The sequence below is a fragment of the Notechis scutatus genome, chromosome 6 (assembly GCF_049901735.1).
Source record: "Notechis scutatus isolate UNSWTSFEM ecotype Mainland chromosome 6, rNotScu1.2, whole genome shotgun sequence".
Lineage (NCBI taxonomy): Eukaryota > Metazoa > Chordata > Lepidosauria > Squamata > Elapidae > Notechis > Notechis scutatus.
The window spans coordinates 46,290,171-46,306,926 of record NC_142014.1 but is presented as its reverse complement, the minus strand read 5'-3'; the positions used below and the strand labels follow the sequence as shown (position 1 = coordinate 46,306,926).

Below are 16,756 nucleotides of genomic sequence, written 5' to 3'. Positions count from 1 at the left end.
GCCAGCTTAACTAACTCTATTATCTACAGTATAATTAGGAAGTAAATATGTTAGCATTATTCAATATTAGGTTAAACTGCTTAAATGAAACACTGTATTAGAGCATATATCAAGACCTTTTTTGCCATAAATGTTGCCATACAATTCTATAAACAAACCACTTAGAACAGGGGTGGGCAAACTACGGCCCGAGGGCCACATCCGGCCCGTTGGTCTTTTTAATCCGCCCGCCTCGAAGATTGGTACAGAATTAAGGTTTGATGTGAATGATTGAATTATTGCATTCATTTGATTTTGACTTGTAAAGACAGGCATTTCGACACCAGGTAGCGGCCCATCTGTCAAATTTTAAAAGTCAATGAGGCCCCCGAGCCAAAAAGTTTGCCCACCCCTGACTTAGAAGAAGCCTAAAAAAGAGGGGAGAGGAGTGAAACCTAGTTCCACATAAGGAAAGAAGGAAATGAATAGCTGGGCAAATCTAGCAATCACCAAGAAAGATGAGGGAAGTTCAGGAAAAGAACTTGATGCTTTTAGATTAAGAATGGAGAGGAAACTGAAAATTGTGACTGACCTATAGTCCGCCAGGTGGATTTTAAGCTTAAGGTGGGGTCAGATCTCAGTTTCTACTTGGAATCTTAACCACTAAACTGAATTGATTGATTCTCTTCTTTTTCATGCAATCCATCAGAATTTTCATCATCTCATCTTATCTCTACTAAAATAAACAGACCTTGTTTTTACTCCAAATATATACTGTATTTTAAAATGAAAGCCTTCAGACTGAACTTGATGTAAACAATAAGCTTTTTTTAACTACAGGAAATAACAGGGAATTAGATTCCAGATTTCTGACCTAGTCTCACAAGATAAGTATAGTTGCTATTTTGCTTAAAACAAAAGCAGCAACCTGCAGGGGTTGTATTATCCATGGGAACTTCTGTTTTGGAACTGTAATGCTAGAACCCAGGAAAAAATACCTGAAATTAAGAACCAGTAATTTTGTGGGTAATTTTGTACCATGAAGATACCTTAGCTATGTGGCAAACCCATGCAGACTTCATTTCTTCCTGCACTGTACTGCATCACCAACCAGAGAATAATACAAATTACAAACAAAGCTTAGGATTCATGAATTCCAATATAAACATATAGGAGACTACCCCTGATCAATCACTCTCAAAAAAGCAATTACATCAAGGAACCTAATTATCAAGAGTTCTTTAGAACATTCAGTTGGAGTTTCTACATTTTTTCTTTTCCAGAAACATCATTTCCTTTTCCTCATTCTACACACATGCATTCCAGTCCAATTAATGATTCCAATCTGATTTAATACGACTTTGGTACCTGAGATTTCTTATTTTCCATCCATCCATCCATCTATCCATCCTTTCCTTTATTTTTGGACTATGGGCCTTAAGGCAATGAAAATAGCACAATAGTCAAATTGAAACAGAAAATTATGAAAACTGGTAGAGCTGCTTATTATTTCATAATAGTCCATTTCTCTTTCGTCCATAAAATGCACCCTTTGGGGTTCAAATCATTGATCTCTCATGTTTTGGCTTCTGCCAAAGAAGAAAACACACTTTAACTCTATCTCCTAGATGAGACAGAACTCTTGGAACAACTGAAAACAGAAACACAATATTAAGGTCTAATAACATGGATAAGACAAGAAAAAGTAGCAAGTGTCTTCCAAATTACTGCAACTACTCCAAAACACAGCAGGCAAAAATACAATGTCCATTACTTTACTTTAATAGCTCCTTAAAACCTAAAATTCTGAACAACTGGCATAATAGATCCAAAAGCAAAGGCATTAGCCAACAAATACACAATGTCACCAAAAGCATTATATGCAAACATAGGTCAAGTTATGTAAAGACAATGCAATTTTAAACAGATACTTGTTATCAAATTTTTCACAGCAGATTTTATATATAGTGTATAACACTACCTACCTACCTCCTGAATGACACTTACATCCATATCTTTTGGTCCCTCTTTGGATGTGCATTCTTCTGACTTCTGCAACAATGGTGAGCATATTTCAAAATCAGTATGTCCCAGATCCTGTAAGTACTGATAAAGCGGTGAATTCTAAAATGAAATTAAAAAAGAAAAAAGAAATAAGTAGTTTGTTTGTAAAGAAGACCTGGAAATTATAGTTTACTGAAATATTACAAAACATTAGATGAAACACATCGGATGCATTGTTTGCAATGCAAATGGAACCAAAAATGTCAAGAAATGACATTGGTGAGGCTACTTTAAAAGCCAACTGCATGTTTTGCAAAAACATAAAGGGAATCCAGCTTAAGTATAAGAAAACCTGTTCTCTATTGGAACTACAGGTAGTCCACAATTTATGACCACAATTAGGACCAGAACATCCATCACGAAGCAATGTAGTTGTTAAATGTTTCCCCCCAAAGTCATTAAGCAACCACCATGGATATTAAGTGAACCCAGTTTCCTCCATGATTTTGTTTGTTGGAAGACTCTGGAAAGGTCTCAAATGGCAGTCACATGACCCTGGGATGCTGCAACTGTTGTAAATATATTATGGTTGTCAGGTGCCTCAATTTTGATGATGTGACTGTGGAAATGTTGCAGTGGACCAGTTATAACTTTTGAATGGTCATAAGTTGAGGACTTACCTGTAGACCTATTCCTGGAAGGAGGAGTTCCTCTGATGAGATTTAGAAGTGCATAGAACTTTGGAAAGGCTTTCTTAAGTACAAAAGAGAGGTGAAAAAAATTAGGCAGGCATTTATGACTTTGTCAGCCTGTCCAGGTAATCCAAACAGGACTACCGTGTTTCTCACAAAATAAGGCCGGGCCTTATTTATTTTTTTTGAGCCCCCCAAAACCAGCTAGGATGTCTTTTTGGGGGTGAATTAATTTCTTCCCCCCCCCCGCGCACCAGCGCCGTCTCCAACAACAGCGTCTGAGTCGCTCCCGTGTTTCTCCTGTCCCCATAACAACAGGAAAAAAAAGATTTTGAGGTACCTGGGAGCGCTGCGCGCTGCGTTTTGGTTTAATCCCGAGCGGCTGGGTGGGCGTGAGAAGAGCCGAGCGAGCATCTCTGCTGCTGCTACCCTTGGTGCTCCAGCCTCAGGCTCTGCAAGTTTGCAAAAGTCCTGGTGCGCAGCCCGTTCCTGCATTCCAAGCGCCCAGACCGAACTGTAGCTGTCCCTCTCTCGCTAGCGCCGTCTCCAATAACAGCGGCAGCAATGGCGGGAACCGTAGAAGTTATGGAGGCAGCTCCCCCACCCGAGAAGCAGCTGAAACGCTTCTAATGGCAAGTTCCCCCACCTTCCCCCCAATTTTGCATGTTTCAAACTAGGCCTAAATTTGGGGGGAGGGGCTTAATTTCATTTTATGCCTAGAAAACATTCTGGGTCTTCCTATTGCGGGGGGGGCATATTGTTGGAGAAACACGGTAGATGACTTAAATCTACTTTATTGTAAAGCTACCTTAACAGAATCTTGCAAGTCTAAAAGTACAAAATTTCCCACTGCCACATTTAACTGCTTGATCCATTAGGGCAGGTCATTTCTAATTTTTTTTCTTTAACCAATAAACCATTGGATGCTCATGGTCTCTTGTCTGTTTCCCAGGCAGCATCTTTCCCCTCATTTCCCCAAGTTCATTTCCATAGTCCATTTTTCTAGCTACCAACAGTTGATCTTAAAAGTACATAAACCATATACTTAATTTTCATATTAGTTACTGCCTTTCGTATATTTCATCATGGCAACAGGATAATGGATAACTGACAAAGCTCACAGTTAGCATTTCATATTATACAGCACTGAATTAGTCTAACAATGGAATAGTCATTAAATATACAAGATAAAAAGTTATAAAATATTTTTATAGTTAAGATGCTGTAGCCAATTGTTTTGTTTTAGGTTTGTTATACTATATTACAATACCATGAATAAAGACTAAATGCTTCCAAAATAAACAGAAATAATCATGCAACTACAATGCAAAAATAAAAGTTAGCAGGTAGGAAAGAATAAGCACACAAAACATTATGAAAAAGTTAAAGCAAAACAAAGTTTAGTATTGCTTTTTTCACATTAACATCCTTTTAACATACTGAATGCATTCTATAAAAAATAAACTTATTTTTTAAAAAATAATTTGAAACTAAGATATTTATACACATGAATAGTGATCAAATGCATTATCATAACTGCCTATATTTAAGGCATACTGAGAACATTTCTGCTGATGCAAGGTAAAGGAAATGACTAAGACTTTCTCCATTAGGTCCTCCCTACTCCACCCTATTTTATCTCCTGTATACCAAACCTTTTTATTAATGCTTAATTACATAAATTTACAAACTGCTACATATTAAAAGACCATTATATCCTTGCTTAAAGCCACAGTTAAAGATGGATCAAAAGTTAGAAGTTAAGGAACACTCTTCAAGAATTACCTTCACCCGTCTTGTGAGACAATTTTTTAATTGCTAAAATAAATGCAGCTGAAAGTTCATGCTAAAACATATGTCCAGAAAACTTACAGGCAAAATGAATCTTGTCTCCTGAAAAATATGATTCCACCTTTCTCTTAAATACACTTCCAGTGCATCCGAGAGAATTTCTTCCACCTCCCCATTTCTTTCTACTTGTCTCTCCAGGATGACTGGAGCAGAAAATCTGAAGTATAAATCAGAGAAACTGCACCTCTACTTTCATCCAAGTACATTTTTGTGGCATCGCAGCCAGAAGCAGCTCACTAAGATGTTTCTTCTGTTCCTGTGCAATAGGAGGAACCCAGCATCAGCTGATATAAAGATATGAAAGGCTTTTAGAAAGCTGATGCTTAAACGAAATGATGCACTTCAATAAAATCTTTTGCAGATCTTGGCAAGCAATTCTATTTAAAAGTCTTAGTCATACGTTCTTGGAGCATAATCACCTTGGTTTACTTATCAATTACTCAAATCTCATTTCAGGTAAGTATGGGAGAGCGATACTGGACATGTATATGTTACCATCAATGTGTGAAATTAAGCATTTTATAGAATGCCTAGGAAAAATACCAAAAATGGGAAAGTCTCAAAGTATAAAATGCTTAATATTTCACACATTTCTTAGGCATTCTAAGCAATGCCTAAAGGCAAACAAGCAAAGTGTAAAATACTACTGCTAAAATGCCATTCTAGCCTTCCTTCTTGCAACAAGTAGGCCAATCCTTTTTCTTTTTAAGTAAGAAAGTCCTTTATTTTGCATTTCTTCTTTCATGTTCATATATGCTTTTTCAAGAAAGGGTTAGAAACTCAAACCCTTTTCATGACTCTCTTTTCATTACTTTGCCCAAATAGATCTTGCCATTCTGCATAATGCCTACAATGGTTAGGAAAAGTATATATTAAAATAATACAGACTTCATATTTTGTCTAAAACATCACACATTCTATAGATCTCCTAGGCATTCCATACAATGTCAGCTTTTCACATGTTGCCGGAAACATATATACAGTATGATCTAGGCAGTTCTAAAAATTTTCTACCTATGTTACGAGTTCTGTTGTTTTTGTATTAGAGCCTTTTTCATAAGATTCACCTGAAGAAACATTCAAAATCTCATTTTCAAGTTAACACAATTAAATACAAGATTTCAAGAACAAAAAACACACTAATCTCCTCTCAAAACTGCTTAATAACTGTGCTCCAATAAATGATCTTGGAATTTAAAATTATCCTCAACAAATGAACTGATATATTGCCTTAATCATTTAGATAAACCTTTCCCCAAAACCCATTTCTTCCATTTGCGCCAACATAAATTGCCAGTTCTGTGCGTCTAAAAATACCAACGCCATCTGCTTTTCTGGATGTGCTTCATAGTATTCCAGTGTATTCAATATTGTCCTCATGTTATTTTTGTCCTCATGTTATCTTGTCTCTTAGGCAAAAAGCCATTTTGGCCCGTGTATAAAATGATTTAAGAATCTCTTTAATCTTTCTGCCATTATTGAAGTAAATATTTTATAATCCGCATTCAACAAGGATATCGGTCTATAGTTTTTTATCTGTTGTAAGTCAGAGTCTTCTTTCAGTACAAAAGTAATATAAGCCTCCATCCATGAATTTGGTACTTTGGCTTTTATCAGTACTTCATTTAATACCTCTAACATTATATTGCAAAGAGAATCTTGTAATATTTTATATAGTTCTGCTGATAGCCCAGCCAGGCCAGGAGCCTTCCCGTTGTTTTGTCTGTTTAATGCTTCTGTTAATTCCATTCCATATCTTTTCTTCTAGCATTAATTTAATTTCTTCCGATATTTTAGGTAATTCTGCTTCCTTCAAATATTGTTTAACTTTATCTTTTGTAATTGTCTCTTGACAATTTCAAGAACAAAAAACACACTAATTTCCCCTCAAACCTGCTCAATAACTATGCTCCAAGAATGATCTTAGAATTTAAAATTATCCTCAACAAATGAACAGAATCATACAGATATTGAAAACATACATAAAGAATAAAGATTGTCACAAACCATGTTCTATTCTGAAGGCCTAAGCATTTCAAGTCATAAATGGGGGTGATAAGGACTGAGATAGGAACTAGCTTCTCAGGTATCTATTATCTCCTTCCACTAGCATCACAAGAGACCAACAATTTAACTAAGCTGCAGACTTCAAGTTAGTTATCGAGAGTTAGCCATATAAACTCAAATATAAATAAATATTTATAATATTGGCAATATATTGCTCCAATATGAGAACCAGTTAGGCCACATGATGAACCAACTACCTTGGCACGTGGGACAAACTGTCCCACAACTGAGAGTCCCCATATGTTGCAATCCTGTTGCTGGAGCAGCAATGGGCTTCAGAATCCACATATTCATTTATGCCACAACAAAATCACTTTTGATTGTCTAGAATGCAAAACTAAGTCTGCAGAAGCTTACATTTCCATCTTTTAACACTTGTCTGCAAGTATAACGTTCAATCCTGCCTGCCAAGTACACAAAGGAAGCTGATGTATTTGGAAAGGAGAAAGCCTAGAGACCTTGCCCGCCCATCAGATCTGTGCCTGCAGCCTTGGGGATAAATCAAAATGACCCATTTTGCGGGGGAGGGAACTTTTGGCAGCCTTGATTAGAGATGTCAAGGCCTGTATTTTTTCTTGTCATGCTTTTTTCCTGCCAATTTCTCATCAGCATGCTATCTGGACTGCTCTATCATCTCCCCTGGGGAGGTTTTTTCTGGGGCATTACATGTGACCTTCACAATGCTATTTTGTTGGTAGATGGTCTGTTCTGCTTTTTCCTACGCTTCTGAAATAGCTTGTTGGTCATTGAGCAAATTTTCCAAAATTACAGCTTGGCCAATCCAATCTTCATGGAAGATTTTAAAACTGCATTTCTACAACTGGATGTAAAACTTTAGTTGCCTTCTACCCATCACCCATAGTCAGATGTACAAGTGCAGAGAACAAATGCAAATTTAGAACAATACTTTCACTGCTTCATTGTAATCTAGCAGCAAGACAATGGGCATGACCTTTCTCTATGGATGGGTTTGTTATATAATAACTCAGTTCATTCTCCACTTGAATGAAGTAATTTCAGGCCAACTATGATTGCCACCTGCACTTTTTGATAAACAGTTCCAGGCCTTTTCTTCTTTCAGATAATTTGTTTTGTCTAAGAATTATCAGGTTTCTCTGCACCTTCTTAAAGATCAATTAAATCATGCCAAAGTCTTCCATAATTCTTCTGATTTCATATCAGAAAGATCCTCCCTGATTATTGTTGGGGATCATGTCTCTCTTTGTACTGGATTTCAGCTTTCTACCCAACTGGCTATGAAACTGAATGTCTAGTTTATTGTCCCCCTCTCTCTAACAGCACAAATCTAAAATATAGTTCTTCACTGTTTTCCTGGTCCTGGAACACAATCTTCCATTCAAATGGGCAGGGGAAAATAATTCAGTGTAGAAGGCATTTTTGTCTGTCAATATAGGATGGGTGGATTTGAATACTTGATCCACTGTAAAAATTATCCAGAAACTGAATATATTTGAGATATGGCAGATGACACTCAAGTAACACATCTTCTTTAACAGTTCCATTTGTAACATATAAGTCCAAATTATCTGACTGACAAACAAGGTCTTTGTAGCTGCCAGAAGTTTTAAATGCTGAGGAATTAAAAGTTAGAAACATCTCCTTCCGTGTCATAAAATGGAGGGATTGAAAGGGGGTAAATTTTTTCAGATCCAGCCAAAAGAGAAATGAAAATGGAAGAGGTGGCACAGTACCCTCCAGCTACCCATTACCAAAAATAGGGAGGTGAGAAGCATGTGACACATCCAGAGTCATAGAGGGAAGGAAAGAGAAAATAGGAAAAGTATTAAGGTTAAAACTCACAAAGAACAATTGGTTACTAGACTAGAACCATTATACAAACTTATCTCAATTGCCTTTCAAGTCCATTAAGAGACCTAGCAGAATATTCATTCACTCAGAAGGGCAGGAGGAGGATTAGAATATTCTAACCTAGCCAAATTGTATCTGAGAGTCTTCCGCAGTGAAGCTGAATGCTGAATAAGGTTTGGAGACTTATGATTTATTATCAGCTGGTCTGAAGCTTGATCTTATACATTTAAGGCCTGTTCATTAGCAATGTTATAAGCAACAATCCTAGCAATGGTATCAAACCCCCCCCCCCCCAAAACCACCACCCCCCCCCCCAACCCCCCCCCCACCCCCCCCCCCCCAAAAAACCAAAAAAAAAAACCCCCCCCCAAAAAAACACAAAAAAAAAAAAAAAAAAAAAAAAACCCAAACCAAAACCCCAACAACAACCCAAAAAAACCCAAAAAACCCCCCCCACCCACAAAAACCCCAAAAAAAACCCCAAAACAACCCCCCAAAACCCCCAAAAACAAACCCCCCCCCCCCAAACAAAAAAACCAACAACAAAACAAAAAACCCAACCCCCCCCCCCCCCCCCCCCCCCCCCCCACCAAAAAACAACCAAACCAAAAAACCAAAAAAACAAACCCACCCCCAAACAACAAACCCCCCCCCAACCCCCCCCCCCCCCCCCAAAAAAACCCCACCCCCCCCCCCCCCACACCCCCCCCCCCCCCCCCACCCCCACAACCCCCCCCCCCCCCCCCCCCCCCCCCCCCCCCCCCCCCCCCTCTTTTCTCCTTAAAGGTCTAATTATCTAAACATTAGTGTTAATAGTCTCTAATCAATACTGTATAAATACTACTATCAAAATAATAAATATATAATAATGTAATGGATTACTTATGCCTTAAGCTACATTCATTATCATAAACTACTTAACAGCAGCCATTTTAACATGCTGCAGACTTGTGCTTTATCCAACTGTAGCCGAGCCAGCAGCCACTCTGTTACACTACCTTATTTTTATTGCAGCTGATCACTAATACTGTAATGCTGCCTCCTTCCTTTCTTTGCATTATGTATTTTGAATTGTAAAGTTTAGAAAGGGATCATCTCACTAATAACTTAAAGCCAATCTAGGCTTCTGCAGCATTAGTATATATCAAAACTGCTCACATACTTATATAGTACTTGTTGCATGAATTCTAATAAATAGAGGTGAGGTTTAAATTTTTGATTATTCTGTTCACATTCAATTTACAATTGGTAGTATTTTCAAAGCAGAATTCAATTACATTCTTCTAGTGAGCCGTGGGAGACAACAGTAGAAAAACTTTTGGCCTTATTACTAACATTTTTCCAAAACAGATTCATATGGTATATCATAGGGAACTTTTATATACAGAGATTAGAATTTATAAACTAATTCAAATAATCATCTTTGTTTTTATCAATTCTATCACTTTTATCCCACTGATTAGATTTGGGTAAAGATTCTCCTAATGTTTTCTAGCAAACCAATTAATAGCGTTAGTTTTTGTTAATGTAGTTGCATGTGTTATTTTGGTTCCAGATTACAAACCATCTTGAGTCCCAGATAGACAATACACAAAAGTTGTATACAAATAAACGAAAGGATATTAACGTGGTAATTCATACATCTTGAAGAAAAACCAGTTCACCGAAATGTGTCGTAATAAAATGCTTAGCACTTATCCTTCTAGAGGATACTGTTTTGCTGAAAGCAAGTAGTATTACCTCGCTGCAAATACGCTTTATTTCTGGGAGATGTGGTGTGTAAGTTCGTACTGTACTCAGTGGCACTTACTTCGAACTAGGCATGAATAATCTGCTAGTCACACTTTGGTTCACACCAAACTTCTCCAACTCTATTAATAGCACTGTTCCTTCCCTTCAGAGGAGAGGTTTCACGACCAGAGACGCGGCTGGATTCAACCGCCCTGGGAAATGCTCCTTAGAGCAGGGCTCTCCAACCTTGGCCACTTTAAGCCTGGCGGACTTCAACTCCCAGAAATCCCCAGCCAGCTGGCTGGGGATTTCTGGGAGTTGAAGTCCGCCAGGCTTAAAGTGGCCAAGGTTGGAGAGCCCTGCCTTAGAGGGCCCTGCAAAGAGCTCCACCTGCCCTGGGCACATGCCCGTTCTACGGCGCCACCTCGTTTCGCCAACGGCAGCGTGAGAGAGAGAGAGAGAGAGAAAAAGCTAGCCTCGCCATCTCTCAGGCACCCCCAAACCTCTCCACCGACCCCTTTTGCTACGCTACGCACCTCAAACACCACTTCGTCGTCAAACTCCGGTGTCATCCTTCTCCGCCATCCGTTCCCCTCTCCTCAGGCACCATGGGAAAGCGAGTCCACCAAGCCCGGCGTTATAATGCCCCCCACCCACTCACAAAGCCCCACCGCAGCGGCCCAACAACTATGGCTACCCAATAGCCACTGCGGGAAGAAGGGGAGGAGAAGAATCTGTGGTGTTGCTGCGCAGATTGAACGGGCAGACGAGGTCTAGAGAAGCAGGGGGCGCCTGCATTGACGGCGTCTGGCCTGCAGAGGTCTCCCTGTTGCAACGCGCGCGGGGTAAATCAGGGAACTTCGCTTAGACGGCAAAGACCGTCAGAGCCCGTTCGGTCAGTCGCGCTCTTCCTCTCTTCGCTGCGGGAATGTTATACAGGAACCGGAGCGTCGGGCTGCGCTTTTCGGTGGATTTTACCCTTCTATGCAGCCACTTTGAGGGATTGTTATGCTTTAAAGAGGGACAAGGAGCGGAGTGAGGCAAAGCGAATGGAAGGGAGGCACCATGAGTTCAGCGGGTGAGTGCTCGACGCGGCGAGCGGGGAGCGAAGTAAAAGCGCTGGGAACTTTTCTGGCGACCGCCACCGCGACAGATGTGGCGGGTCAAAGTGCAGATTTTAAAAATGCCCCACAGCCAGCTGAACGAGAGGGACATAATAGGAGGAAATGGCTTCTCCTCCACAGAGCCCTCTCTGCTCCTTGCCCTTGTGCCTTAAACCACCAACAGAGATGGGAGGTGGCTTAAGGGTCTACTTGTGAGAAACTCCTCAGGGTTGGAAGTGCAGATCTTTTTTCCCTGTCTGGCGTTGGTCTTCAGTTCTGAGTTCTTTGTTTCGTTAGCCAAACTAGGTAACTTCATCAGTGCTAGTTATCTAGTTTGAGTAATGAAACGTCTGCAAGAAAACAACCAAACTCGGGGAGCACCAAGGACCCCGGAGTTCTTTGTTTTCTTATCTTTCCTGAGTGAGGGAGAAGCGAGGGAAGATCAACTGCCCTCGAAATAAAAGGTCTCCAGGACTTCCATGCCCTCCACGTTTACTTTATTTCTCAACCCCTGTTCTTATCTGTGTTATTAAGTTTTCCTAGCCCGTGTTCTTTTGAGCGACAGCAGAGAGTGAAAAAGTAACTATTCCTGAACTGTTAAATATTGTCTAATAAAGTTTTTTCCCCCCTCTCGTTCTTATCAATTGGGAGAACTGAACTACACTTTCCTTCGTTGTTGCCAGGATTGAGGAGACCTGTAGGCTAACACATCTGGAGGAAAACTGGAATAAACAAACGCTCAATTTCCTGCCTTCTGTAGTTGGAAAAGAATCCATTTTTGCTCTGTGTTTTCTTTTTCTTTTCCCACCCTTTTTGGGTGTGCGGAGATCACCTTAAATAGACCGGGGAAGTAGTGTATGAAATAAAGAATAAGTTTTTTCAAGGCAAGATTTAAGGATTAAAAACATTTATAGGATTTGTGTTTTATGTTCAAGAATTTCAATCAGTCTTGCTGTATTTTGTGCAGATACGTAAGGGAATGATTTAAGGCAGTGGTTCCCAACCTTTTTTTTGCCCCGCACCCCTAAAGAAATTTCACTCGAACCTTGCACCCCCTGAAATTTAGACTTTAGGAACTACTGAACGCATTAAATATATCGTAGGATTGAATCTTTTCAGCTATGTATGTGACGGCCACTAACTAACGATACTTAACTCTAAAATGAAAACAAAGTTAATCCATTGCATAATAAATAAAAATGCCAACATATAGCCAATATCCTATTATTTACCTGGACTTTTCTCGCACCCCCTGGAATATCATTTCGCACCCCCAGGGGGTGTGAGCACCCCAGGTTGGGAACCCCTGATTTAAGGGATCCTTTGTTGAAAAGTTACACAAGTATGTTGAGGCAATTGTTAAGGGCATTTTGTAATTAATACTTTTTGTTGACATTTTGAATATGGAATATGAAAGTAACTCTAAAGCTGTTAATTACAAATAAGTGTTCAGGAATAGACTTGAAATACCATAGTAAGAGTTTTCTGATTTAAACTGCTGTGCCATTCAAAAATATAATTGTTTATAATTGTTTTCTTATCTGTGCCTAAGTCATTGGCACGGTTTTTGCTATCTGTTACTTTCATGTGAATGCCATTGCTCTTAGAGAAAGCATTATACATTGTTTCTGTTTCAAATGTGGGAATTCACACATTAAATGGTCTGCAGTGCGTTTTTAAATAGTGTATTTTGAGAGTAAATCAAAGTTTTTAAATAGTGTATTTTGAGAGTAAATCAAAGTTTTTTTTATGACCTATTGATTTACTTATAGAACAATCGTATACATGTATATTCAAAAGTAAATTCCAGGGGAATCAGTGGAGCTTAAAGGGTGCCTTCTCTTGACATACCAAATAGCAGACTACCGAATTACATTTAAATAACATATTTTAATAAACGCAGCCTGCTAAATTAGTTTATGATCACTGTGTTTTGAAAACAGCTATTTCTTGGGAGCATGTAAAATTGAACTTAATCAGAAAACCAGACACTGGTTGACATATAATTATGATAGAAGACTTCATTTTAGACACTACTTTTGCCCAATCTTTTGTTTGCATCATACTTAATTGCAAACAATTGAATTTACAGTTTACTTCTTTTTGGATTTCATTGTTTTCTTGTAAATGCATATAGAATTGAAGCCATGGCTAGAAATGTATAGTGTGTTTCACTCTGAGTCTGGAGACTGGCCTAATAAAATATATGGTATGGCAGTAATTGTGATATTTTGTTCTCTGGGTTTCTCATAGGAGCTGTCAGTACTAAAGTGCTCTGAATAATAGTGCTTTACTGGAAAATATACTGTAAATTCACTTGCAGTGAAGTAAACAATTGGATAAAAAATAGTTGTTAAGCAACTTCATAATAAAGTGTGTATCTATAATTCCCTCCATGTCATTCTAGTGTGATGAAGAAATGGAACAGGAGATGGTTCATCTGGATACAGATATTTTAGTCTGTTTCTGTAAACATATATATACTTCTTGTACTTGTATGCTGCATTTTATTAGTATATAAAGTTATACGTTACTATTTATGAACTTATTTTTCTTTGAACTAACCAGAATTGCGTGATTATGCAGCTTCTTTTTTTCTATGAGGAATAAATAATATTTCTATATTAGGAATGAGCGCAGTCATACTAGCTAATGATAGACATGAAAAGTGGCATGGAAAAGAATCAATATAGACATGGTAGTCTAGAAATTTCTGAACCTTTGGAATTTAAGTGCATACTGAAAGCACCACTAGATTTTTGATAGTGATTGTTGTCTATAGGATTAAGTCTGTATAGGAGTAAAGCTCAAATTCTTATCTGTTATCCATTTGATGATGCTGACACATAGTTTATATTCTGGATGAGCTCTGGACTTCGTAAACTATCATTAGGTCTAGTTGCTACTTTTTATTGGAGAACTATACTTGTGTGAGATGCAATGCTGAATACATACATTTACCATTAATAGTTAATATTTCTTAATGCTATTTTGCTTTAGGTGCCTTAATATTTAATGCAACTTTCATTGTAATATTTCTTACTTTTTAAGTATATAACCTACCTTAATCAAGATCAGGATGGCCAAGGCATTAGATCTAAATTTCTTTTAAATTATCTAATCATTTGCAATAAATTGATACATTTACTACAAATCATTTGATATCTTGAAAGAAATTGTGGCAAAATCCATCACCTACCCTTCCAAGTAGGCTTTTCTAAGGAAGCTTATTTGGAGATTATCAGATGTTACTTTTTGTTTGCTGGGGCCTGATAAGTCTGATAATAATTTTGATAAAATTTTGATTTAGCCTTGTATTTGAAAGCATTCAGTTCCTTAGTAAAGTCTGCCCACTGACTTTAATTATTGGACTTTGAATTTCCAGGAAAATGAATTATGAATACATGTCCCATCAAGTTAAAATAAGACTCAAAACATTCATGAATAATACTTTTTGAAACAAACAATAAGATTTAGCTTAGTAATAATTAAAAAAAAAAAAAAATAAAAAAAAAAAAAATTTTTAAAAAAAAAAAAATAATAATTAAAATAATTTTTTATAATCTACCATTTTCTTCTAGCTTAGTAGTCATATTTTGTCTATATGAATAACATTGAAAATAAATTCTCCATTGAATCAAAGCATGATAATAAAACATATAGATTAGCTCCTTTGAGATGACTTTGAAGTAGCAATAGTAAACTATAACTGCAAAATAGTAAACTATAACTGTAAAGGACTAATTAGTAATTGTAATGTTTGATGAAGCCCATTTTCTCTTACTTTTATTCCTTGCCTTGTAGTTGATCCATAGTTGTCTATAGGTATATCTTACAATAATGTTAAGTTTCTTCATTTTGGTTAATTTTTTTACAGATTCATAACTGTCATATAAATTATAGAAAGAGTTGTTTTTCTTTTAGTAATGTTATATATTTTCCTAAAACAATATTGGTGATAGAAGTAAAAAAGAAAGAAATGCTACTAAACAGCTGTTTTTAATAAATGCAGGTAGTCATCAATTTGCAACCATTGGCTTAGTGACCTTTTGAAGTTACAATAACACTGGAAAACTGACAATCAATACTCACACTTACAACCATCACGGCATCCCTATGGTCATAGGATCAAAATTTGTGTGGTTGACATTTGGAATTTATGATGATTGCAGCATCCCAGGGTCATATGATCACCATTTGCAATCTTCCCAGCTGGCTTCCAAAAGCAAAATCAATGGAGAAAGTCAGATACCAACCTTGGAAGGATGGAAGGCTGAGTCAGGAGTGCAGAATTAGCCTTCAATGCTGCATTCTAACCAGGGGTGGGATCCGACAGGGTTAACTACCGGTTCGGTGATTTATGAGATTCAGTGATTTACGATGTGCTTCTCTGCACGCTGAGCGCACACGGCTGTAAATCGTCATCAGCATGCTGCATGCTGATAAGCAGCCTTCAAAAAGCACTTTTTTTCCTGCTTTTTAAACTGAAAAAGCAGGAAATAAAGGTGAGGTAAGAGCCCGGGCAGGCAGGTGGGCAAAAACATCGGCAGACATAGAGCTGGTTCTATGTCTGCTGCTCTTCAGAGCTACCGGTTCTACAGAGGTGGACAGAAACGGTAGAAACCCACCCCTGATTCTCATCACTGTACCACCATGGCTCCTGGGTAGAGGGTAGAGAAGCTGATCAAGATAAAACTAGCATTGTTCTGGGCTTGCAAATCAGCTTAAAGTCTTGATTTTAAAGTTGTCTGAAAGCTAGGCAGATAACATTGACATAGCAAGAACATATGAGTTAACATTTGCTCCTACTTTTAATTCTCATTAATTGAAGAAAAGTGTTGTTTTCAGTGTGTTTTTGAGGAATGTTGACATCTTCTGGACTATGACTGTTCGTTGAGAAGCAAAAGACATTATTATGAAAAGAACATTAAAGGTCTATCCAAATTTCCTTTTTTAAAAAGCTACTCTTGGTTGAGCACTATAACTCATAAGACTGTTCGCAGGTACAATAAATTGGAAGAAAATGTAGTTGAACGCAGTTGGCTTAATTCTTGTAAACATTGCATAAAGGTTGCACTCTCATAATTTTGATGATTATAGAATTTCTATTTCTTTTTCAGATTGTGTTAAGTTAGTATTCCTGTTAGCTTTGTCTTTAGGTTAACCATACATTTTCTAGGATTTGCGGAATCAGTTGAAAGGATTTGTTTATTTTTTAAAAACGCTAGTTAGTAGTTTTAGCAATAGTGAAGTTTGAATGAATTCAAACTTGTGAGAGAATTCAAACCTCAGTGGAGTTTTTTTTTCCTACCTGAAACACAGTAAATGTTTTGTTTAGAATAAATATTATTGTTGAAGTATTCCAGTATTGAGATAGGTTCCAACATTACATGGTAACTATCTTTTCTCCCTTTCTTCATCCCTTAAAGTTCTAAACAACACCTTCGGGATTTTGTGAGTGATTTCCTTTTATGTTTACACTTTCAAGCACCTGAAAGA

General features: G+C 37.7%; 2 protein-coding genes and 1 long non-coding RNA gene across 8 annotated transcripts in view; 1 reads left to right on the top strand and 2 right to left on the bottom strand.

Annotated features, from left to right (window-relative positions):
* Positions 1-10,863, bottom strand: part of VEZT (vezatin, adherens junctions transmembrane protein) — a 28,681-nt gene extending 17,818 nt beyond the window's left edge. For 2 of the 6 annotated variants that reach the window (XM_026693901.2, XM_026693908.2), the window contains exons 1-2: positions 10,691-10,863; positions 1,969-2,103 (exon numbers count right to left, since the gene is read on the bottom strand). In XM_026693901.2, coding sequence (XP_026549686.1) covers positions 1,969-2,103; positions 10,691-10,726 — 171 coding nt within the window. In that variant the 5' untranslated portion in view covers positions 10,727-10,863. Of the gene's footprint in view, positions 1-1,968; positions 2,104-4,547; positions 4,811-10,690 lie in introns of those variants that run through there. The other 4 variants (XM_026693915.2, XM_087968114.1, XM_087968115.1 and 1 more) reach the window with 2 other exon arrangements.
* LOC148130202 (uncharacterized) lies at positions 1,372-1,764 on the bottom strand. Its single transcript, XR_015750084.1, has 2 exons — positions 1,647-1,764; positions 1,372-1,506 (listed from the first exon to the last, which is right to left on the bottom strand). It is a non-coding gene; the product is annotated as an uncharacterized LOC148130202 (long non-coding RNA).
* Positions 10,864-10,878: 15 nt separating the features above from the next.
* Positions 10,879-16,756, top strand: part of FGD6 (FYVE, RhoGEF and PH domain containing 6) — a 65,146-nt gene continuing 59,268 nt past the window's right edge. Inside the window, exon 1 of the mRNA XM_026693893.2 lies at positions 10,879-11,232. Coding sequence (XP_026549678.2) covers positions 11,220-11,232 — 13 coding nt within the window. The 5' untranslated portion in view covers positions 10,879-11,219. The remainder of the gene's footprint in view (positions 11,233-16,756) is intronic.